We start from the raw sequence: 25,167 nt of genomic DNA, 5'->3' as shown, positions 1-25,167 counted from the left end.
TTCAAGACATTGTTGCCATCCTATGACATTTCTAGGAGATGGTGGGAGGAAGGTAGGTCACTGGAGGTCATGCCCTTAAAGGAGTTATTGAGACCCTATCCTTTCCTCATTCCTTTTTGGCTCCTGACTACCATGAGATGAGCGGCTTCCTCTACCAGGCACTTTCGCCATGATAATACTTCCTCACGATAGGCCCAAAAGCAGTGGGTCAATTGATCATGTACTGAAATACCTGAAACTGTGAGCCAAAATAGGCCTTTCCTCCTTATAAGTTGATTTATCTCTGATACTTGTTATAGTAGTGGAAAGCTGACTGACACACTATCTTACTGCAATTTTGATTTGCTTTTCCATAATGATTAGTAATAGTGAACACTTTTTCATATATTTGTTAGCCATATGTACAGCTTATTTTGAGAAATGTTTACTCAGATGATTTGTCAATTTTTAACCATATTATTTGGTTTTATACTGTTGAGTTTTTTGATTACCTTATACATTATGGATATTAATCCCTTGTCAGCTGAATATTTTGCAAATATTTTCTCCCATTCAGTAGGTTCTCTCTTCATTGTTGTTTCCATTGTTTGCAGAAATTTCTTAATTTGATAAAATCCCAGGATGGCTATGTTTGTTTGTGTTACCTGTGCTTCTAGGATCTTATCCAAAAAAAATTATACCTCTACCAGTGTCAAAGTGTTGCCTATATGTTTGCTTATAGTGATTTCATAGCTTTGGGTCTTACATTTAGATCTTTGATTCATTTTGAGTTTAATTTTGTAGAGTGAGAAACAGGAGATCAAGTTTTATTCTTCTGCATATGGATATCCAGTTTTCCCAGCAGTATTATTGAAGATACTGTCCTTTCCTCAAGGTGTGTTTTTAGCAACTTTGTCAAGGACCAGTTGGCTACAAATGTATGGATTTGTTTCTGGGTTCTCTATTATGTTCCATTGGTTTGTGTGCTAGTTTTTATGCCAATAAGATACTGCTTTGTTTGCAATAGCTTTGTAGTATGTTTTGAGGTCATGTGTTTTGATGACTCCAGCTTTGTACTTTCCCTCAAGATTGTTTTGGCTCTGTTAGGGTCTTCTGTGCTTCCATGTGAATGTTTTTACTTATTTTTTCTATTTCTGTGAAGAATGGAAATTGATGTTGTGAAGGAGATTGCATTGCATGTACATAACTTTAGGTAATATGAATATTTAACCATACCTATTCTCCTAATCCATGAACATGGAATGTCTTCTCATTTGTGAGTGTATTTGCTCATGTATGTGTGTGCATGCATGCACACATATCAGTTTCTTTCATCAGTGTTTTGAGATTTTCATCGTAGAGGTCGCTCAATTATTGAATTTTTTGTAGCTATTGAGAATGGGATTGCTTTCTGGACTTCTTTTTCAACAAGTTTGTTATTGGTATACAAAAATGCTACTGATTTTTGTATATTGATTTTGTATCCTATAACTACTGAATTCTAACAGGTTTTGTGTGTGTGTGTGTGTGTGTGTGTGCGTGTATGAAGTGACTACATTTTTCTTTACACAAAATCAGGTCATCGTAAACACAGATAATTTGAGTTCCTCCTTCTATATTTGGAAACCATGTTTCTTTCTCTCATTCAATTGCTCAGGCTAAGACATCTAGTGCTATATTGAATAAGAGTCATGAAAGTAGACATCCTTTGTCTTATTGTAGTTCTGAAATGCTTTCAGTTTTTCTCTATTAAGTATAATGTTGGCTGTGAATTTGTCATAGATAGCCTTTGTCATGTTGAGGAACTTCCTAGTATAATTCATGTGTTGAGATTTTTTTTTATTATGAAGAGATGCTGAATTTTATTAATACTTTTCTGTTCTATTGAGGTGATCATGTGGCTTTTGTCCTTTGTTCTATGTATGTGATATATGACTTTTACTGATTTGCACATGTTGAACTCTTTGTATCCCTAGGATAAATCTTACTTGGTCATGGTGTATAGTTGTTTCTTCTGTGCTGTTAGATGTGGTTTGCTAATATTTTGTTGAGAAGTTTTCAATCTGTGTTTATTAGGGATATCATCTGCAGTTTTCTTTGGAGGGGAGTGTCCTTGACTGGTTTGGGCATCAGGAGAACACTAGTTTTATACAATGACTTTGGAGGAGTTCATTCTCTTTCACTTTGTGGGGGAAGTCCTTTGAGAAGAATTTATGTTAGCTCTTCTTTTAGAAGTTCAGCGATTTAACAATGAAGCCATCCAGTCCTGGACTTTTCATCATTGGTAGACTTTTAGTAACTGATAGAATATTGTTACTTAGTCAAACTTTCTATGTCTTCATTATTTAATTTTGGCAGATTCTATGCTCAAAAATTTATCCATTTCATTTAGGCTTTCTGAATTATTAATGTATAATTTCTCCTTTTTTCATCTCTAATTCTGTTTATTTGGGGGGGTCTCTTTTCTTTCTTAGTCTAGCTAAAGATGTCTTGATTTTGTTTATGTTTTTGAAAAATCAACTTGTTTTGTCTTTTGTACATGTTTTTAGTCTCTGTTTCATTTATTTCTTCTCTGATTTTTATTTCTTTCCTTTTGTGAATTTTGGGCTTGTTCTGCTTTTCTAGCTTTTTGAGTTTCATTATTAGATTTTATTGCTATAAATTACCTTCTTAGTAATGCTTTCGCTGTTTTTTATAGATTTTGGCATATTGTGCTTCTATTTTCAAGAATTTTTAAATTTTTGCTGGGTGCCAGTGGCTCTTGCCTATAATCGTAGTTACTCAAAAGGTAGAGATCGGGAGATCAGGAGGATCACAGTTTGAAGACAGCCTAGGCAAATAGTTTGTGAGACCCTATCTCAAAAAATACCGAAGGAAAAAAAAAAAGATTTGGTGGTGTGGCTCAAGTGATAGAGCACCTGCCTAGCAAGTGTGAGGCCCCAAGTTCAAGCCCCAGTACCACCAACAAAAAAAGAATTTTTTAATTTCTTCTTTTGATTTCTTTGTTGACCTAGTGATAATTCAAGAGCACGTTTAATTAGTATGTACTTATACAGTTTCTAAAGTTGTTCATGTTGTTTCTAGTTTTGTCCCATTGTGGTTAGAAAAGATGCATGGTGTTATTGTTTTTCATTTGTCAAGACCTGTTTTGTGTACTAAAATATGGTCTAACCAAAAGAATGTCCCGTGTGTTGATGAGAAGATTATTCTGTAGCTGTAAATGTCTGCCAGGTCCATTTGGTCTTTAGTAGAACTGAACTCCAATGTTTCTTTCTTGGTTTTTTTGTCTGAATGAGTTGTTCATTGATAAAAGTGGGGTGTTAACATTCTTGACTATTGCTGTATTAGATTACTGTATTAGAGTTTGTCTCCTCTTTTAGAGTTTTAATAATGCTTTATGTAATTCAGTATTCTTGCATTGATTGCATATATATTTATAATTATTATTTCTTTTTACATAGTCTCTATCTCTCTCCTCTTCCCCCCCTCCCCCCCGCCTCTTTTCCTTCCTCCTCCTCTGGTTTTTGACCTAAAATCTATTTTATGTGATATAAGTATACTGACTCCTGTTCACTTTTAGCTTCCCTTTACTTTCCATCTATGTGTCTTTAACTGTGAAGTGAGTTTTTTTATAGGCAGCATATCATTGGGTGGGTGGGTGCATGTGTGTGTGTGTGTGTGTGTATGTATTTTTTAATACAGTCAATTTAAATCTTTTTGTTAATGAGATTAATTCATTTACATTTAAGATTATTATTAATGAGTAAGACAATTTCTGTCATTTTGTTAACTTTCTCTGTTTTGTTGTTGTTGTTGTTGTTGACAGGGTTAACTTTATCTGTTTTGTTGTTGTTTTGAGACAGGGTCTTTGTACGTAATCCAAGCTGTCCTAGAACTTGCTCTGTGACCCAGGCTGACCATTAACTTGCAGTCCTCCTGCCTCAACCTCTGAGTGCTAGAACAACAGGTCTGTACTACCATACTCAGCTTTTCTGAATATATTGTATATCCTTGGTTCCTGACTTCTTGTTTGTGGTTTGGTGGTTTTGTGTACTGATAAGGTTGATTCTTTTCCCTTTCTCTTTTATGTATCTGCTGTCCTGGTAAGCTTTATATTTTCATGTGTTTTAGTAATGGTAGGTGTCAAACTTTCACTCCTAGATCTAGAACTCCATTAAGTATTTATTGTTAGCATTCCCTCAGTTTTTGCCATCTTGGAAGGTCTTCACTTGTCATTGATTTCTGAAGGATAGCTTGCTAGGTATAATATTCTGTTTTAGCAGTTTTGTTTTTTAAGACTTTGACTATATCATTCCTATTCTCTCCTGATATGTAAGGTTTCTGTTGCAAAACTACCGTTAATCTAATGGGGATTCTTATGTGACTTTATGCTTTCTTTCTGCTCTTTATAGAATTCTCTCTTTGTCTTGGGCTTTTCACAATTTAACTATAATTTGCTTCATAGATTACCTTTTTGGTCAGATCTAACTGAGATTCTTTGAACTTTCTGAACCTGAGTGATCATGCTTTTCCTGAGATTTGTAAAGTTTCAAGCTATTATTTCATAAGCAGGTATTCTCTTTCCCTTTTTCTTCTCTTTCTGCAACTCAGTAGTGTGGTGTCCCACAAACAAAATAATTTGTTTGCTTAGTGGTGTCCCATAACTCTTGTTGACCTCCACTTCCTCCTGTTCCTCCTCTTCCTACTCCTCCTTCTTCTCCTTTTCTTCATCATTTATTTATTTTCATCTGACTGGGTTTTTCAAAAGACCTTCATTTAAGCTCAAAGCTTATTTTTTTGTGCTTGATCTTGTCTTTTGTTGAGGCTCTTGACTGCATTTTTTATTTATTTTATTGAGTTCTTTAGCTTCAAGATTTCTGTTTGATTCTTTTTTATGATGTATATCTCTGCTGCATTTCTCAGATTATGAGTTGTTTTTCTAATTTCACTGAATTGTCCATCTATATCTTCTTTTATTTCATTGAGTTTCCTTTAAAGTCATTATTTTGGATTCTTTTTCAGACAAGTATCAATTTTTTTTCTTTGGGGTTCTTTGCTAGAAAGTTATTTTGGTCCATTGGTGGCATTACATTGCCTTCCTGTTTCATGCTTCATGTCTTCATTGATATTTCTGCATATGGGTTGATTATCTCTACTAGATTTATAAGGGGCCTTTCATAGTATAAGACTTTTTTCTTGGTGATGTGTCCTAAGATATTAGTTGTGTTTGGACATATTAGCTTGAGTTTCAGATGGGCATATTAGCATAGCTTCTGTGTATATTCTTTAGCTATAATCAATACCAGTGTCTGTGAGTGTCTCGGTAGCCTAAGCTACAGGAGTATATGTGGGATGGCTCTACTAGCTAGTATGCAGCTCACTTAGATAAGGCCTGTGGCTCTCACCATGATACCCAGCCAGGATGCCCATCAGTTTCTGAAGGCTACACAGAGACAAGGTAGCTTAGGCAGTCTCAAGCAGGCATAGTACAGTAGGTTCAGTAGTGAAAGTGGGGTGTGTATTGGTATCTGAGGGCCCAATGGGGAAGTACAATGTTTCTGGTAGCAAGAATTAAGTGTTCATCAAAGTCTATAAGCCACATAGGGACCAAGCCACAATAGTAGTCCAGAGCCGGGGGAGGGACATGTCAGTATCCAAGGATTGTACAGGTACCTTCTCAAGGGCTGCAGTTGGGTAGGTGGTGCTATGGTTGCTTTCAAGGATCTCTACAGACCAGTTTGTTTGGGGCAGACTACTTCCTGGTGCTAAGGGTGAGCAAGGTCTCAAGATGGCTCTGTGCAGAAGAACCTTGGGAAGGTGTAACATTGTCTGGACTCTTTCTCTGAGCTACTGCAATAATGTACATTCCTCAATAGCTCCCTAAACTGGGCTTAGGACCTCTGAGGGCTACAGGTTTCTTCAGTAGCATGTTTCAGGTGTCCATGATATTAGTGGAGACTTCTGGGGTGCTCTTGCTTACCCAGTTCCTACTATGTGAGTCCCTTATAGTTCAGATTTATCTGGACTAGGGAAATAAAATGGTAGATGCTGTGTACTTTATTCCTTTCTTTCTAAAGCCATTCTGGGTCTCTGTGCTTGGTGGCATCTCTGCTACATTTCTATTGCACCCCAGTAATTTCTCTAAAACATTCCAGTTGAATATCAGTTATTTTTTCCCCTTTGTTTTGGTCCTTTTGTGTGGAGGGAGGCAAGCTAATTTGGTAATATCACTTTTTTATTTTATTGATTTTTACATGTTAACCAACCCTGCATTTTGAAATAAATGCCACTTGAACTTAATTATGATAAATTAGCCTCTTTATATATCACTGCATTTGATTTGCCTAATATTTTCTTTAGAACTTTTATACCTATATTTATAAAAGCCATTGATCTGTTATTTGTTTGTTTTGTTTTTTGGTTTTCAGATATTTCTGTCAGGTTTTGGTATAATGTTACATAGGCCTCATAGAACAAGTTGGCAATTGTTCACCTCCTCCCTCCCCTTTTCCCTATTCTCCAATAGAATCTGTGTAAGGTCATTATTTCCTTCTTAAATGTGTGGGAATATTCACTAATGATGCCATCTGGGTCAGGGTATTTCCTTATGAGAAAAGTTTTAAGTATTCTTATTCTAAGAATGTTTAAACTCATTTTTACTACAACTAATATATAAATTAATTCTTATAAATATTCAAATATTATAAATGATGCTAGCTTTCAGTTATGGTAACAGAAACGACATATTCAACTTACAAAGAGAAAAGGGTTATTTTAGCTCACAATTTTGGAGGCCCCATTGATTTTGGCCTATAGCAAGGCAGCATATCATGATTAGGAATACATGGTAGAGCAAAGCAGTTCACCTTATGTTTGGAACATGGAAAAAAGAGAGAGAGGCTTGAGGTCCTACCTTCTCTGTCAGAGTCATTCCCCTAATGATTAAAAGGTCTCCCATTATGCCCCACTTCTTAAGCTTTCCATCACCTCCCACTAGGGGACCAAGCCTCCAACACAGGGGTCTTAAGGGAAAAGGAAGATCCTTATTATCACACAAATAAAATGAAAGGTATCCTTAACTATTTTCCCTTTAAATTTTTGCTTATATTTTATTGCATTTCACCAGGGAAATGATTTTACAGTCCTTGCAAGTTTGTTCTCTACTATGAATTTACCTGTGTGAGCTTGGAAAATCTACTTAAAAATAGCCAAATCTTAACTGGGCAAATAGTTTGCAAGACTTTATCTCAAAAATACCCAACAGAAAAAAGGGCTTGCAGAGTGGCTTAAGTGGTAGTGCACCTGCCTAGCAACATGAGGCCCTTAGTTCAAACACCATACTACCAAAAAAAAAAAAAAAAAAGAAGAGAAAAAAACCTAAGTCTTAATTTCTTCATCTTTGTAGTTTTTAAAAAGAATTATATGTGATCTGATTTATCAGTAATGCCTAGCATAGAACCTAACACATACTAAGCTGGCTGTGAATGTTGAGGTACTATTCTACACCAAAATGAAGGAGAAAGAAAAGATTTCTGACTAGACAAAATATCACACACACACACACACACAAATGTACTATAAAGTTCATGCATTTTATTTGTAGGTGAGTTCTATAAATCCTTCTTTGGAACTTATTTATCCTTGTTTTCTAAATAGTTCTAGTGAGGTTATCTAAATGTTCATCTGTATCAAATTAGAGGCAGCAAGTTTCTATATTATCAATACCATAAGTAAACAACCAAGAATTGTATTTAAGGTGCAACTTCAAATTGAGAGTTATCAGAATTTCATATGATTCTTACTAAAATTGGGTGACAAGGTAAGAAAATGAAAAGGGCTGCTTGATGTAATGCAAAATCTATAAGTGAGAGAAAGGGTACTTGGTTTCTTATTCTTTTAATGATTGACAGTGTAATAATTATTCATAATGGACTTAGGGGCAGTGAGAATAGAAGAGAAAGGTAGGCCCAATACTCAGGAGGCTAAGGCAGGAGTATTGCATGTGCAAGGCCATCCTGGGTAACATAGCAAGACCCTGTCTCAAAAAAAAAGATAAGGAAGGTGGTGGAAAGTGATTCAAGGTACATCAGAGGTGGAGCACCACCTCTGCTCTACAAGGGGAGAAGCAAAAGGTTCCAATAGATCTGTGAACTGCTAGTATCAACTGCGTGCTGACATGGATTTGTCCTGAGCCTAGGAGAAGCATCCCAGCACACAGCAAGTCCCTTTTTAGGCTTTATTCTATCAAGACTTCTTCAGCAAAATATAATGGAGGGAGTGAACTCATTCAAAGTACATGGTACACATGTATGTAATTATCACAGTGAAATCCTTTTACATTATTAATGTATGCTAATTCAAAAATAAAGTATTTTTTTAAAAAGACTCCTTAGCTTTATGACTCTCCACATGTAAAGAAGCTCACACTTGATATTTTTCTTTAAAAAGGAGGTTTTGACATTTTACAAGTTAGCACATTAATGAAACATGCTTAGATATATATTCCATTTACCATCCCTAGCCCATGATTTAGTCTCTCTTTCTCCTATAGTTTCAGAGAGAAGCTTTAAGCATTGAGTTAGAGATCCAGACAGAGAAACAAAATATATCTGCATATACAAAGGAAACCAGTCAGGTGGTGTTCTATTTAAGTAAAACTCAGAGAACTATATATTACTGATAGTCACCTTAACAGCTGCAACTAGATCTCATACATTTTGATTTTACTGTGTACTATGAATCACCATCTGTAGATACTTCATCACAATTCTCCAGTTTCAGAAAAGGAGAAACATATAATTTAATATAGTGCTGAAGAATTTGGAGTGGGGAGGGGATTATAGTTACAACAGTACCTTTGCTATTTACCTTCACAAGTGACAAAATTATACATGAGATTTTATATGAGAGGATTTTGAAAAATAAAAGGTCTCAGGAGCTGGTGATGTAACTCAGTATTAGAGTATTTGCCTAGCATGCACAAGACCCAGAGTTCAATTCCAAGCACTACAAAAAAATAAAATGTCTAAGGAAATGATATACTGTATCATTATTTTTCTGAATTCCATTGAGAGACAATATGCAAAATTAAGTGAAACACTCACCTTCAATAGAGTGGAGAAATACTTAATGAACACACTCTAGAGCACTTCAGAATAGGTGACCAGTATACTCCAGTGGCTGACATGGTCTCACTTGACATGTAACAAATAGAACTTAGTCTACTTTCTAAACTCTTTAGTAGTCTATTTTATCACAAAGAAAACCATTACATAATATGTGAAAAATGCACAGGTTGGGGAGTGCTTTCCATTTTGCTGACATGAGACTTTGGCAAATTCATATAGACTAGTTTTTCTCACAACCCCAAAATCACATTGGCTTGCAATAACAGTAATGCATTATCCTCACTCAAGATACTTGTCTGCTGATGTGTGATAAGCTGTAACTTTATTCCAGCTGGGTCCCATGTTTCTCACTCCCAGGTGCAGGCTGAAAGTGAAGTAAGCTCCCTATCATGGATGACAGAAAGGATAAGGGATGGATGCTTCTTGCAGCTTCTACACAGTCCTGGCATACATAATGTCCACCATCATTCCACTAAGGAGAATCTTGTATAGCCAAGGTCAGCTTTAATGGAGCAGAGAAGTATATTTCTCCGACAACCAACCAGAAAACCTCAGAACCCTCTTGTTGGGAAGGTAGAAATGGGTAAGAAGGGATGACAATATCTGCTTATCTCACCAAACCTTTGTGAGTCTCAAGTAAAGTTACTTAAAAGCTCATTCTCCACTAATGTTAGAATTGCTAAGGTCACTGAATAAATAGTTCCTTTTAATGTTACTTATTTCAGGAATCCAGGAAGATTTCAAGTCCTTACATACCATTAAGCCCATCGCTTTTCTACTCTTACTAAGAATCTTTGTAAAGCTTTTAACCATCTCAGTTGTAGATTTTCAAAAGCTATGTATTTTGTCTTTTCATTTTTAAATGCACAATTATAATCATTTATATTTATCTCTCACTATAACTATACAAAAATCCTTTGAGAAGTTCTTAGGCATCCTTAAATTTTTTTCTTTTTTGTTCCTAATAATTAAAGTGATAAAATTCCTTTTGTAGGAAATTTAGAAAATTTTGAAAGGATCAAAATAAAATTTAAAAGCCTTCCTATATTCAAATATCTGTGTTAATATCCAAACATCAAGGCATATCCATAACACACACAAACATACACAAATACTAATTTTCACTAAAGCAAACATCTAATGAACATTCTTTTTCTTTATTTCTTTCTATTTGTTTTTCTTTTTTCTTTGTATATATTAATAATACAAAGGGGTTTCATAGTGATCTTTCCATACATGCATGTAATGTACTTTGATCGTGTTCACCCCCTCTATTCTCTCCCTTTTTTATCGTTTTTAATGGGCTTCCATTATTCTAAGGAATATTCTTTCAGAAATAGCATCTTCTACTTTCCTATGTTATTAAGCATAAATTTTTGCTGATCATTAAATATTTTAATGGTATGAATTTAGCATGTTAATATGTAATATTTCACATATGTGTATATCTCCAAATGGTGTAACAGTGAGTTTGCTTGATTTGAGCTTTACAAGAATGGTATCATACTGCATTATTTTAGTAGTAGAATGAACATTACAAAATTAGTTTAAAGTTAATTACCCTATAATTAGATACTTTCGTCTGCTGTTTTACAAAAAACCTGTATACTTCCAATTAATTGGCGGGGGGGGGGATAATTTCTAGAGGTGAAATTGCTGTATCAAAGGGTAAGGAAGGCTTTTAAGGATTATTTAAAAAAATTACTTTCCATCAAGAATTATGTCCATCTAGACTTTTTTTAAATATTAAGTTCTGCCTGTCAGATAATTATAAATCATTATTAGCTTTCCACTAATGGGCTATAAGAATACAGGAATGCCCCATTGAGTTACCAAAGTTAACAAATCCAAAACCAAATTCCTTAATATTTCTGGCTTCCCTGAAAACAGTGGTATTATATCTTATTCATTCCTCAAGCTACAAACCTTAAAGATTTATATTCTCTCTCTCTTTCTGTCTTCTGTCCTCTCCTTCCCACTCCACTTCAGCCATCCCATACTCGCACTTTCCCTTTGGTCTTTAAGTTCTGCTACTTGTACCTCTGAAATGACCCTTGAATGCATCTCCTCCCTTCCATTCTTAGAAGCACGGTTCTAATTCAAACCCTGCTGATCTATGTATCATGGATCACTCCTAACTAGTCTCCTACCTGTCTTCAGTCTCTTGCTTTTGTAATAACTCCTTCACTTTATTACTTTTTCAAAACACAAAGTTGACTTTAAAATTCAAATCAAAAATACTTCATTGTGCTCCATTATCTATTTAACATCCACACTTCTTAGTTGTTATGGGCAAAGCCTTTGCTCTAATTTAATCTATCTCACCAGCTTTATTTCTTCATGTCCATCCTCTTGACCCCACCCCAAGTACTTAGTATTTTATATGTGACCCAGTCTCAGATACATGTTGCCAATGTTTTTTTTAACTGGCATGTATTGTATAACGGATTTCATTATGACATTTTCATACATGTTTATAATATACTTTGATCATATTCATACCCCACTACCCTCTCGTTGCCATCCGTACTCTTACTGATTCCCTTCCTCTTCCCAAATAATTCCCCTTCTACTTTCTTGTCTTTTTTAAATCTCGATTCCATATATGAGAGAAAACGTGGTATTTGTCTGTCTGACTCTGGTTTATTTCACTTAACCTGATGATCTTTGTTGTTCTTGCAAACAACATTTCATTCTTTTTAATGCTGAATAATATTCCCTTGTATACTTATTCCACATTTTCTTTTTTGCAATTTTATTTTTTATTACCATATAATTGTTATACAGGGGATACACTGTGATATTTACATATGTGCTTATAATATATCTTAGACTTACTCCACTCGGTTCTCCCTCCTCCCCCTCCCCATTCGTATAACAATTTCAACAGGTTTCAGTCTTCTATTTTCATATATGAATATGAAATACATCCACCATATTCACCCTTATTCACCCTTCCTGTATGCCCACCTCACCTCCCACTGGTACCCACCCTCAGAAAAGACCTGTTTTACCCCCCTGTCCTTCATAGAATTTTGATAATCCAAAGGGGTTTTGCCTTGATACTTTAGGTCTGTATATATTGTGCTTTAATGAAATTAAATGCCCCATTACTTACTTATTCTCTGTCACTAGACTCCCCTAATGTTCAATAGTTTACAGTGCATTATGTTATTATATTCACATATAATGAGTTCTCTTAACATTTTCTTTCCCTTCCTGCCTCCCATAATCCCTCAGATAGACCCACTAATACTGTCTTGTTCTTTCACCATATATATATATGTACACATGTATGTGTATGTATATACATATATGTGTGATCTATATATGTATTTATAAATACATTAAACCTATAGGTCTAGCTTCTACATATAAGGGAAAACATCACCATTGACTTTTTGAGCCTGGCTCGTTTCACTTAACATGATGTTCTCCAGTTCCATCCTGCAAATAAAATGATTTCATTCTTCTTTATGGCAAAATAAAGCTCCATTGTGTATATATAGCACATTTCCTCAAACCATTCATCATTCATGAGGCATCTGGTCTGTTTACAAAGCTTGGCTGTTGTGAATAGTGCCGCAATAAACATGGGTGTGCGCGTGGCTCTATTGTTTCCTGGAGCACATTCCTTCCATTCATTATATGCCAAGGAATGGTATCACTAGATCATATGGTAGTCCTATTTTTAGTTTTTTGAGGGACCTCCATACTGCTTCCCCTAGTGGTTGTACTAATTTATATTCCCACCAATAGTGTACAAATGTTCCTTTTTCTGCATGTCCTTACCAACATATGTTGTTATATTATTGATAATAGATGTTTTGACTGGGATGAGGTGAAATCTCAATGTTGTCTTGATTGCATTTCGTTTATGGTCAAGGATGTCAAGCATTTCTTCATATATGTATTGGCCTTTTGTACTTCTTTTAAGAATTGTCTTTTTGGTTCACTTGCCCATTTATTCAGTGGGTTGTTGATTCTTTGAGAGGTTAGTTTTGTGAGCTCCCTGTCTGGTTATTAATCCCTTGTCAAATGTATAGCTGGCAAAGATTTTTTCCCATTTTGTAGTCTTATGTCCAGTCTGGTGACCATTTACTTTCCTGTGCAGAAGCTTTTTAGTTTTATGAAGTCCCATTTGTCATTCTTCCCTTAATTGCTAAGCTATTAGGGTTATAATTGTAAAGTTATTACCTATGCCTGTGTGGTCCAGTGTGTTCCCTATTTTTTCCTCAAGTAGTTTCACCACTTTAATCTTTAATCCACTTTGAATTGATGCTAGTACAAGGTGAGAAACTGGAATCTAGTTTCATTCTTCTGCAGGTGGAAATCCAGTTTTCCCAGCACCATTTATTAAAGATGCTGTCTTTTCTCCAACATATGTTTTAGGCTCCTCTGTCAAAGTCAGATGGCTGTAGTTGTGTGGGTTTGTGTCAGAGTCTTCTATTCCTTTGGTCTTCATGTCTCACTTTTTGCCATTACTTTGCTGTTTTTATTGCTATAGCTCTAGTATAGTTTGAAGTTAGGTATTATGATACCCCAGTGTTGCTTTTTTGGCTCAGGATTGCTCTGGCTATTCAAGGTCTTTTGCGCTTTCATATGAACTTTAGTGTTGACTTTTCTAGCTTGGTGAAGAATGTCATTGGAATTTTGATAGTAATTGCATTGAACATACAGATTGCTTTCAGTAGTGTAACCATTTTCATAATACTCCTTCTGCTGATCCATGAGCATGGGGTGTCCTTCCATCTTCTAATGTCTTCATTGATTTCTTTCTTTAGTGATTTGTAATTTTTATTGTATGGGTTGGTTACCTTCATTAAATTTATTCCTAGGTATTTTATTTTTCTGAGGCTATTGTGAATGGTTTTGTTTTCCTAATTTTTTCTCAAACTGCTCATTGTTTATATATAAAAATGCTACTGATATTTGTGTATTTATTTTATATCCGGTTACTTTGTAGAACATATGTATGAGATCTAAGAGTTTTTTGGTTGAGTTTTTAGGGTCTTTCAGGTATAAGATCATATCATATACAAATAGGGACAATTTGTTTTCCTTCCCTATTTGAATCCCTTATGTTTCTTTCTCCTGTCTTACTGCTCTGGCTAGGAATTCCAGTACTAGGTTGAATAAGAGTGGGGAGAATGGATATCCTTGCCTCGTTCTTAATTTTAAAGGAAATAGTTTTGGTTTTTCCCCATTTATGTTGGCTGTAGGTTTGTCATATATAGCCTTTAGAATGTTGAGGAATGTGCCTTATGGTCCTAGTTTCTTCAGAGCTTTTATCATGAAAGGATGTTGAATTTTGTCAAAGGCTTTCTCTACCTCTTTTGTATGAGGATGTGGTTTTTGGCCTTGATTCTGTTTATGTATTGTATTACATTTATTGATTTGCATATGTTATATCATCCTTGCATCCCTAGAATGAAAACCACTTGATCATGGCATATGGTCCTTTTAATTTGTTGTTGAATTGTGTTAACAAGTATTTTACTGAGGAGCTTCATTATGCACATCAGGGATACTGGCTTATAACTTTATTTGACATGTCTTTTTTCCTGACTTTGGTATTAGATATTAGGTATTTGGTATTAGGGTAATGCTGGCTTTGCAGAATGAGTTTCCTTCCTTTTTTTCTTTCATCTTTATTCCACATATAAGAGAAAACATGTGACATTTGTCTTTCTGACTCTGGCTTACTTCACTTAACATGATAATCTTGGGTTCTATCCATTTTCTTGCAAACATGATATCATTTTTCTTTATGGCTGAATAATACTCCATTGTGTATTTTTTCCACATTTTCTTTACCATTCATCTGTTGATGAGCATCTAAACTGATTCCATTACTTGACTATTTTGAATAGTACTATGATAATTATGGGTGTGAAAACTATCTTTACTGTATGCTGACTTTGATTCCTTAAGGTACATTCCCAGGAGTGGTATAGCTAGATCATATGGTATTTCTATTTTCAGTTTTTTAAGAAACCTCCATATTGATTTCTGTAGTGACTGCAGTAATTTACATTCCCACCAAAAATGTATAACAGCTTTTTTCTTCCACATCTTCATCAACATTTGTTGTTGTTTTTTTAATGATGGCCATTCTGACCAGGGTGAGATGGAATCTCATTGTAGTTTTGATTTACATTTCCATAATGGCTGAGGATGTTGAACATTTTTTATGTGTTCATTGGCCATTTGTACTTCTTTAAACACTGTCCATTCCATTCATTTATCCACTTATTGATTGGATTATTTGTTCTTTTGGTGTTTAATTTTCTAGATTTAATTTCCTATCTCATATATGGTGGCAAAAATTATTCTCCCGTTCTGTAGGCTGTCTCTTCACTCTGCTAATTGTTTCTTTTGTGTGCAGAAGTTTGTAATTTGATGTAGTCCTATTTGCCAATTCTTACTATTATTTTCTATTCTACTAGTGTCCTATTCAGAAGGGTATTGCTTATGCCTATGTCTTGAAGTATTTTTCCTATGTTTTCTTTCAGTAGTTTCAGAATTGCAGGTTTTGCAACTTTGATCCATTTTGAATTGATTTTTGTACAGGGTGATAGGTAGGAATCTAGCTTCAGTTTTCTTCCTGTGTTTTTTCCTTGTTCATATTATTCTTTCAGCCTAAAGTTCCTTTCCTCTCCTTCTGTTTTGTACACTATTGCAATGTTACTTATGCTTCAAGTTTCCACAAAAATTCAAACTCCTCCATGAAGTTTTATGACAATGAAAGTTATCATAATTATACATAGAGTCAGGCATGGTGCTTCTCTCAAAATATTTTGAATGTCAGTACATGTAGAATATATTTGTGTGTAACACTGGGTAGAAAAAGGAGACCATGAACTGTGTTAAACATATCAATTATAATAAATAAAATTATATATATGATATATTAATATACTTACATACATGTTTGTTTCTGCATACATATATTTGTAGAGACACAGAGGCGAAGACTGAAACAGAGACTGATAAGAAGAGGGATAAGAAATGTAAAGCTTAAATGTTGATATTTATTAAGCCCTCTGAATTTCTTTTTGGAACCAGGCAGAATGAGTACTTTTTCAAAAAATTAATAATGATACTTGTTTAATTCCTTTCATAAAGATCCTTTACTTGGGCTCAAATAGGTTTCCATTTTGAGGCTTAACCATATTTGACCCACTTGTGCAAGGCCAGCCAGTTGTTTCTCCTCCCTATTTTCCAAGATTAACTAGCTGAGCTAGGAAATACATGTTGTGTGGAAATTAGTACATTTGGCTTCTGATCCACATCTGATATCTTCACAAAATAGTATAATTGTATCAAGATGAAGCATGTAGGTATGGAAACAGATACGAGGGATTAAGAAATATCTTTCTTCCATCTTTTATTTCATTTTACCATATTTTTCTCTTATGATGGGTATCTCTCAAGTCTTTTAAAAAATTTTACTTACAAGTATTGTTAACTAAAATATTTTGAAGTTATTTTCTAAGGAGTTGAACTGTTGGCATAGATTTCAAGTCAGTCTAGTAATATACAGTATTTCAAAATATGTGAACCCTAACAATCATTATAGACTTCCTTTATTAAGGGGGAGATTCAAAAGTCATACTGAATAAGAAGCCCATTTTAATTTCTAACAAAAAAACTGATCTTTGATATTTATTTAAATTTGAGAGTTGAGAATTGTTTGTGGAAAACATAATTGTTACTGCTTAAACAAGTATTTCTTTTCTAGTAATTAGATTTTTTTCATTTTGATGGGTGGTCATAAATATTAACTACCAGCAAGCAGTGCAAGAGAAATCTATATTCAAATTATCAGGAATCATTGTGTGAACCCATAAAATAATTTACATTTTATCCTAAAGTGCTCTACACATTTTTCTTTATAATCTGATTGCAAGATATATAAGATTCTCCCACCTGAAACAGAGTACCAGCCAAAGTAATGAAGACAACTTCACAACAAATAGAGAAAAAAAACAGTGTAGTATGTTTTACTTTGTTCCTATGTACTCTTACACCAATAGGATTGGAGAATCCATATTGACCAAATGCACCAACACAAAAGTGGAATTGAATCTGCTCTAAAGGAGACCAAGGTATGTGAATTACTTCAGAGTATTCAGTGTGTATTTATTCATATGTGGAATATATGGGAGAACATGAAAAGAAGACACAATTCTTGACTTTCAGGAGTTTATTAATGAATGTACCATATTACATTTAAACCAACTAAAGAAAGAAAACTGGTATAAAAGCTAGTTATATTTTAAATATACTACCTACATTAAATATGTAATATATATATAGAATAGATATTTTATAAATATTTCATCACTTTCCCTTCAATCTCTAGGGATAAGAGAATTCTAGGCCAACAATGCAGAGAACTTACAACTTGCCCAGCTTGCCATGGCAGAAATAGGATCATTTCAAGGATGCTACAAAAAAAGTAAAGCTTGAGTGAAAAGTTACAAGTTCCAGGCTAGAGCCCTCAGTTTAGGGAACTACTTCCAAGTAAAATATTCCAGTTATGTTTGAATTTGCAACAGGAAAGTCATGTTATTCCTTATGTACTTTGATTTTAAAGTTTATATGAAGCCAATTATGGCCACATAGATGACAAGTGAATTGACTAATCCTACCAGCTTTTGTTTTAAGACAGGGTCTCACTTTGTAGCCCAGGCTGGCCTCGAACTTTTGATCCTTCTTCCCCAGCCTCCAGAGTTCTGGGATTATAGAAATGCACCACCACACCTGCTTTATTTTTTCTTTTTTCTGCAAAGTATGACTAAAATATTTCTCATCATAATTTCTTTTTGTTATTGAAATTTCATACTGTCTTCTTTTTTTTACATGCGGTTACTCATTTATGGATTGGATTGAATGATATTTAACTAACTTTATTTTCAAAAAAATGTATTTATGAGTTCTTTTATCCACTGAAAAAAATCCCATGAAATTTCTAGGCATTTTTGGACAAACTCCATAATGAAATTAGTAGGACTCTGGAAAAGATTGGCAGCAGAGAAAAGTACATCAACAATCAACTTGAGCACTTTGTTCAAGAATATCGTGCAGCTCAAGCCCAGCTGAGTGAGGTAATTTAAGAATGATTTCCAGAGATTTATTCCAATTCATGAGCCTAATCCCTAAACTTGACACAACACTTTTCATTTAAGAATTGTGAAATGCTTTTCATAAACAGAAACACATTGATTCTCTCCCCTCTTTAGGAAGCCAAGTGAGGTAATAGAATTTATCTCCATTTTACATGTAACAGAAATCATAATCCTCTAGGAGTATTTAAACACACTTCATTTGATTTAAATAAATGAAGGTATATGTTGTTGGGGAACATGACTTAGAACAGGAAGAAGGGTTCAGGGAACCTTGTTTTGTTTCTACTGACTGTTGTTAATTTACTATAAGAGTGAAGGAAGAACAATATGCATATACGTGTGTCAGAGGGAAAAGACAGTCCTGGCTATAATGACTTACCACATAATAAAGAACATGAGAGCAAGGTAGCTACAAAGACAGGCAGTTTAATTAATGAAATGGGACAAGTTTTTGATTCTTTCAAAGGGAGAATTTTAGCCAAAAATAAAACCACTAGCCTTTGAAAGCAGCAGTTCTTTTTCCCAGCAGTAGGAATCCTAGTGGCTTTTCTTGGGGATTTATGCCCCCTATTTCCTGATGTGAAGGCAGACTAGTAAGAATATTTGCAAATGTCAGTAGAAGATATATTTTTTCAGCAGACAAAATTAGAGACAGAAAAAAATGGAAATAAATTTGAGATAACTTCTGTACTTTTAGAAGTTCTCAAAGACCAAATAGAAAGTAATTTTCACTTTTATATTCTTTGTTTAATCTATTATTCCTTCATATACATATATATTATGAATATTTTACTTTAAAATGCTATAAAATTCTCTAATTAAAGCCACCATACATCTGTATAACATTAATATTGAATAATTGATTGTTAGTTTCCAAGAACGTATTCCACTTGATTGTACAGTCATACTGTTTGTTAATCCTTATTAATTGCTGAGCTTGATGCTCTACTTTAATTGATTTTTTTCTTTTTAGAAAAAATTTTTCTCTGCATAGGATGCAAATTAGATTGACCAAGAGCCACTCTCCTAAAGTGTTTCGAAATGACTGAGGACAGTTTTTACCGTGAACTTATCCATGCAAGTCACACAGTCAGCACGTGAAGGTTAAGGTAGTCCATCATGCTGTAGTGCTTTAGTTAAATACATAGTGCCTGTTAGGGACATGAAATAGCTGCAGTTAAATGTCACTTTCATAAATGCATTCGCAAACAAGAAGGGAGTTATAAAATGATATGCAGAAGTTGCAAACACAGGTCATATTTAAGTAATCTTCTATTTTGGATTTGTTATTAAACAAAGTGTTCTTCCTCAGGCAAAGGACCGCTACCAGCAGGGAAATGGTGGAGTGACTGAAAGGACCAGACTCCTGTCGGAGGTACACACCAGCGTTCTTGCTGTACTTCTCAGCCATTCAGAGCCATCATGTGACAGAATACTGCTTACTTTAAGAAGTGCCTCCTCTGGTTTCAAATCATCTTCTTTAGGAGAAAAATTCCTGATTTTCTTATCAGTGAACCAATTATTCATTTTTTTCCTGTTTCCATAAGATGCCTAAAGTTTTACTATAAATTCACATAACACTTTATTAGCAGACTGATAACCTTCCTTAATCTTTATTTTTACACACTCAATATATAGAAGAGCAGGGAAAACACTGACTAAGGACTCTGTAACAAATTTTAATGTTAGTGTGCAAAATACAAGATTTATTTTTTAATTATGCATGATCCTGGGTATATCTGTCTACAACTGAGTGGCTTTTACTGTCTTCATTCTAAACTTCTACAATATTTGCCTATGTCACTGCATTTATTGTCATGTTCTTGCAAGAGAGGTAGGGCCTGATATATATTCTCCTTTTTCACCAAATGCTGATGGGGAAAAAAATCCCGAAGCCAACTTAGGACTAAAATCCAAGACTATCTTTAGTTACAATCTAGAATACTTTTCACAAACTTTACTATTTTGATAGTAGAAAATTAAACTTCTTTTATAGAGATTATTTCAGGAATAGTTATTTTAAAATACTCAGAATATAACATTAGAAATATTTAGACTCTAATACTATGGTGCTTCTAGGCAAATAAAATGTTATGTAGAAGTAAAGTGCTCACTTATGTTAGGTAAATTAACACTTGAAGAGAGTCCAGGGAACCATTTAGTTCTTTTGGAATAGGTAGTTATCTCCAGTTGTAATGTTTCAGGTGCCTGAAAGAAATTAATTTGCTTTACTTGGATGAGCACTTTGTTTCCTGGGAAGGTTTTACTCACCAGTATGATAAAAATAAAATCTACTAAGTTAACAGTAATCATGGCTTAGTTATAGATTATTTAAAATTTTTTCAACTTTTTAAAGATTATATCTCCCACCTATGTTATAAAACTGGTTTGGAATTTTGGTAATACAGCAATAGTACTTATAACCTCAATGGATAGAGAACGAGTATATACAACAGATACATCTAGAACCAATATGACAGCGTCATATGCCTCTTTGGAGTTCATGGTTTGGATAGAACAATAAAATATTTTTATGTAGCCATATGTAAAACATTTTCTTAGTGTCCTAAGAAAAAAAAGGTGACAGTCTCTTCCATAAGCATAGTATTTTAAAAGATACCTTGAAAACCTTTAGAAAGCCAAAATTTCTTTAGGGTGTTTCTACTATTTTATTAACTGATAACTAATTCTTAGAGAGTGGCATGGAAGTGATATGAGATAATTGCATGGTTTGAGGATTTAGTGGCTAAACAACCTGGTTTTTGTTCTATAATTTCACAACATGATAAAACTAAAATAAAAGTAATTTTGTAAAGTTTTACATTACAGGCATTGCTAAAGATGAAAAGCTTTGTATATCTGTATATGTCATCTTATTTGAATTATGTCCATAATTTTCCTAATGATTTCTTTCCTTTCATATCTGATACCTAAATTAATTTTTCTCAATACATCACTGAAAAATCTTGAAAGTTAATTAAAATTCAGCCTCATGAAAACTTTTTTTTTTTCAATGAAAGGTTACAGAAGAATTAGAAAAGGTAAAACAAGAAATGGAAGAAAAGGGCAGCAGTATGACTGATGGTGGTAAGTGCATGTTCATTCAAGAAGAAAAAGTGAGAAAGAGAAAACTGGCTCTTAAGGAGCTTTCTTAAGCTGGGTAAAGCACCTGGCTAGCAAGGGCAGAGCCCTTGAGTTCAAACCCTAGTATTGCCAAAATAAAAAAAGAATGGCAGGAGGGAAGGAAACCTACTTAACAAAGTAGTATTAATAGGGAGTCTTCTTTTTAAAATTTAATATTTGTTACTTATTTCAAAAGAGATACATGATGCAAAAATGACAGCTGATAATTAGTATGCTGTGTGCCTTATAAATCAGCTATGAAGAGTAGAAATTTTTTTACTATTATTTAGGAGATTTTTAAAAATTCAACTGTATTGATTCAAAGATAGAGTGGAAAATATTTAAGTACTTTGTTCTGCCAATTTAAAAAAGATTTTTTCATTTTTATGTACAAAAGGGCATAATGTATATGACCAAGTGACACTAAGTCAATGATATGGTGACCTTTGTGCTGTTTTTGTTTGTTTGTTTTTGTTGTTGTTATTTCCCTCCTTTCTAGAAGACCTGACTTGGCAGAGGTCAAATGCAGAAGAATTAATAATCCCAGTAATTATCATCCATTTTGAGCTATTTACTTTGACATTGGCCAGTGCTTGTTGCTTAAGACTTTTCTATGCCTAGAAAGACTTTCTAGAATTCGAATGGTATATACTGACTTACTTTTTGTAAGGAGATATTTAGGGCTTTTATGCAGTTTTAAATAGCCTCATTCTGTCTCTTAATGAATTCACTCATGTCTGTTCTGACCCTTTTCCTATAGAAAAGAATACAGTTCCATAAAATCATATCAAACACATCCTTAAGTACCCATTTAGTCATTCTTCCACTAGAAAAATTAGAAAGTTCAGCCTCAGTACATCAAATATTGCATTAGTTCCCATCCCAAAAATCTCAGGTGTTTAAAATGCCACAGTAAAACTGTGTGAATGTCAGTGAGTTGTTGGCTGTGTTTTTAACCCTACTTTTGGCTTAAGACAAAGTGAAGAAAACGTCATACAATTCTATCATAAACTGATACTTCAAATGAACATTTTTATTCCATGCTATTTTCATTGTACAGCTCCTTTGGTGAAGATTAAACAGAGCTTAACAAAACTGAAGCAAGAAACTATTCATATGGACATTAGAATCAGTGTTGTGGAACACACCTTACTCCAATCAAAACTGAAGGAGAAGTCCAACATGACTAGAGACATGCATGCCACAGTTATCCCAGAATCCGCAATGGGCTCCTATTAAAGCGTACTGTTTTTCATGCTTCTGATTATTTATTTTTGTATCAAATTCTTTTTCATGTTGCATAGATTTTCAAACACACTAATACCTCTGAAAGCATGTTCAGTGGGCATGTTTGCATATACACACACATATTGTATCATGTTGATTATATTGGTCAAAACCTTAATATTGAATATAATGATTAATAAAGTTATTTAAATCCTCAAGTTCAAAGAAGCTTTCACTAGTGATTATCTATTTCAAAACTTCTACCTAGTAGCTCATTTTTCTTAGCATACCTTATGTAAGCCAATGTATATAACCCATGCTTCCTGTGGATACTGGTGCTGTCACCCCCTGGACTGTTGACCCAAGACTGGTCCCCAGAGCTGGTCTCCTTCTGCAGTGACTGCAAGTGCTTTTGTGCCCAGAGGGTCTGAGAATGGGTGGAGCACTTCTTTATTGGAACCCATATTACCCTTGCCTCCACCTCACAGTAACCTGAAAGTACCACTTTAGGTTAAAAGAAATTCATATCCCTATTAATATTTGAAGACTATTACTTCTCATGAGTAAGGCCTCTGTTTTATTTATTCAGTTATGTTTTATGCAGAAAAGGTGAGAATGTGCCTTTTCTGTGTGTCAGTTGTGCTCCAGAGCCATGTCTGGTAATGGACATCTTCGTTTAAGCATCTTACTGAACACTTTTCTAAACTAGGATTTGTAAACTGGTGAAATAAGGCAATATTAGAGTACCAGCCTTAAACCTGGGAAAAACTAGTCAGAGGAGCAGAAAACAAGAGCTAGCCCATGTTATTTTAAAAAAAAAGCCACCGATGATAAATTTTGATTAAAATGCTTTATGTTTAGGACAACAAAAATAAAATCTCATCATTTTAAATCCTAATACTTTTCTCCCTTGAATTTTATTTTTTTCTCAGCACTTTTTAGACATACCCCCAATACATGTGCACGCACATACACACGTGCACACAAATCTTTCCCTAGAACTCTCACTAATTTAAACTTAGATAAGAGAAGATCAGTATATATAAGCTACTACCCAAGAGGGTGACAATCAATACAGTGACAATCCTGTTTATTTAATTCATAAAGAAGAGCAGGGAAATTCACAGTGGGATACAAGCAGTATGAAAGCCTAAAATTATCTTCTCCTTTATGGTCATTGGGAGGTGCCAGTAGAAAATCTGAAGCATAACCTTTAGTCCTGGGAACTTATTGCATAGGTATTGTCATGGCTGAAGTGTTTGGTTAATTCAATCAAGGAAGAGGGCCCATCTAGATAAATCAGAACTCTGCTTAAAATATTTTTTGCTCAGAAGCAAAGTACACTATTTCATGCAAGCACACAAAAATCTAAGAGCTCTACCAGTATTGAGCAGTCTATTTTTATTTCCCTCTCTAAAATAATCCAATTACTCAGTTTGGGCTATGAACCTCTTCCCATCTTTCTATAGAATGCTGTATGTATCTCAAATAATGAACTCATGCTGCATTGTAATTGTTTTTTTTTCTTTTGTCCTCCCTAATAAACTGAGCTGCTTGAGAGTAGGACAAAATCATTTTCCTTTCCCTATTTCCAAGTGCCTAACACATAGAAAGTGTCCAGTAAGTTATGTTAGTAAGTGGATGGGTAAATGGCCACCGTTACAGAGTTCCAGGATATCTTCTAGCTCCTTTTCTACAGGGTGAAGAATTTACTGACTTCAAGCCTGTGTGCCTGATAGTTTTAAGATAATTTGAAATTATGGGTTTTTTTTTTTTTCCTGTAGGATTAAATTGTGAGGCAGGGTAGGTTAGGGATAGTTGGGACTGCTCCCCCCTCTTGGCTCAAGGGCTCCTCCCCCCTCTTGGCTCAAGGGCTCCTCCCCCAAAGCCCATATGTGAGAGGAGCCAGGTGATGATGTAAAGTCTCCCCACCTCCAAGTTCAAGGTGATATAAAAATGACATATAGAGAGACCCCTGGCTCTCTTTCTTCATCCCTTTCCTCACCTGGCAGAACAGGTGACTCCCTTTTTCTCAATAAAGCTATCCTACCTCATCCCATCCACGTGCTCTGCTTATATTTTTCCATTTGGAGCACAAAAACCAGGATCTAATCACAGACTGTACCTGCACCATTAACATTTGTGGTGAAGACAGGAAAAACTGTCACGTGAGATCCCAACATCCCACACACAGTGTCCCAGCCGCCACTGGCACCTGGGGATGGGCATGCACACAGGGCCTCCTGGGCTACCCCTTAGAGTGGGCACTCATGGTGTGGTACAGGCCGTGTGGTTTCCGGTCTGTTCACTAGAAGGAGCCAAGGACGTGGTTTGCTATGTACTCGCCCGGCTTCCCATTTGGCCACTAGAGACAACCTTGCAAGTAGTTTGGGACAACCATGCACGGCTGTCCATTGGGTCTCTTGAGGAGACCACACCCACGGTTCACGATGCATGTGCATGGTTTCCTGCTTGGTCGGTGAGACAACCATGAGGGCATCCCTGCACACAATGGTGCCCACGCACGTGTGTTGACATGCACGCAGTTCTGTTAGGGTCTCAGTCTGACCCTTGAA

At 34.9% G+C, this 25,167-nt stretch overlaps 1 protein-coding gene across 1 annotated transcript in view; it reads left to right on the top strand.

The window, feature by feature from the left end:
* The window catches only part of Ift57 (intraflagellar transport 57), a 63,862-nt gene extending 41,053 nt beyond the window's left edge, over positions 1-22,809 (top strand). Inside the window, exons 7-11 of the mRNA XM_020170962.2 lie at positions 17,147-17,218; positions 18,089-18,220; positions 19,554-19,616; positions 21,262-21,328; positions 22,425-22,809. Of these exons, the coding sequence (XP_020026551.1) occupies positions 17,147-17,218; positions 18,089-18,220; positions 19,554-19,616; positions 21,262-21,328; positions 22,425-22,603 (513 nt within the window). The 3' untranslated portion in view covers positions 22,604-22,809. The remainder of the gene's footprint in view (positions 1-17,146; positions 17,219-18,088; positions 18,221-19,553; positions 19,617-21,261; positions 21,329-22,424) is intronic.
* The last annotated feature ends 2,358 nt before the right edge of the window (positions 22,810-25,167 follow it).

Source organism: Castor canadensis, chromosome 5, assembly GCF_047511655.1.
Source record: "Castor canadensis chromosome 5, mCasCan1.hap1v2, whole genome shotgun sequence".
NCBI classification, from domain to species: domain Eukaryota; kingdom Metazoa; phylum Chordata; class Mammalia; order Rodentia; family Castoridae; genus Castor; species Castor canadensis.
The sequence above is the reverse complement of the archived record's forward strand: the minus strand, read 5'-3'. Positions and strand labels throughout refer to the sequence as shown.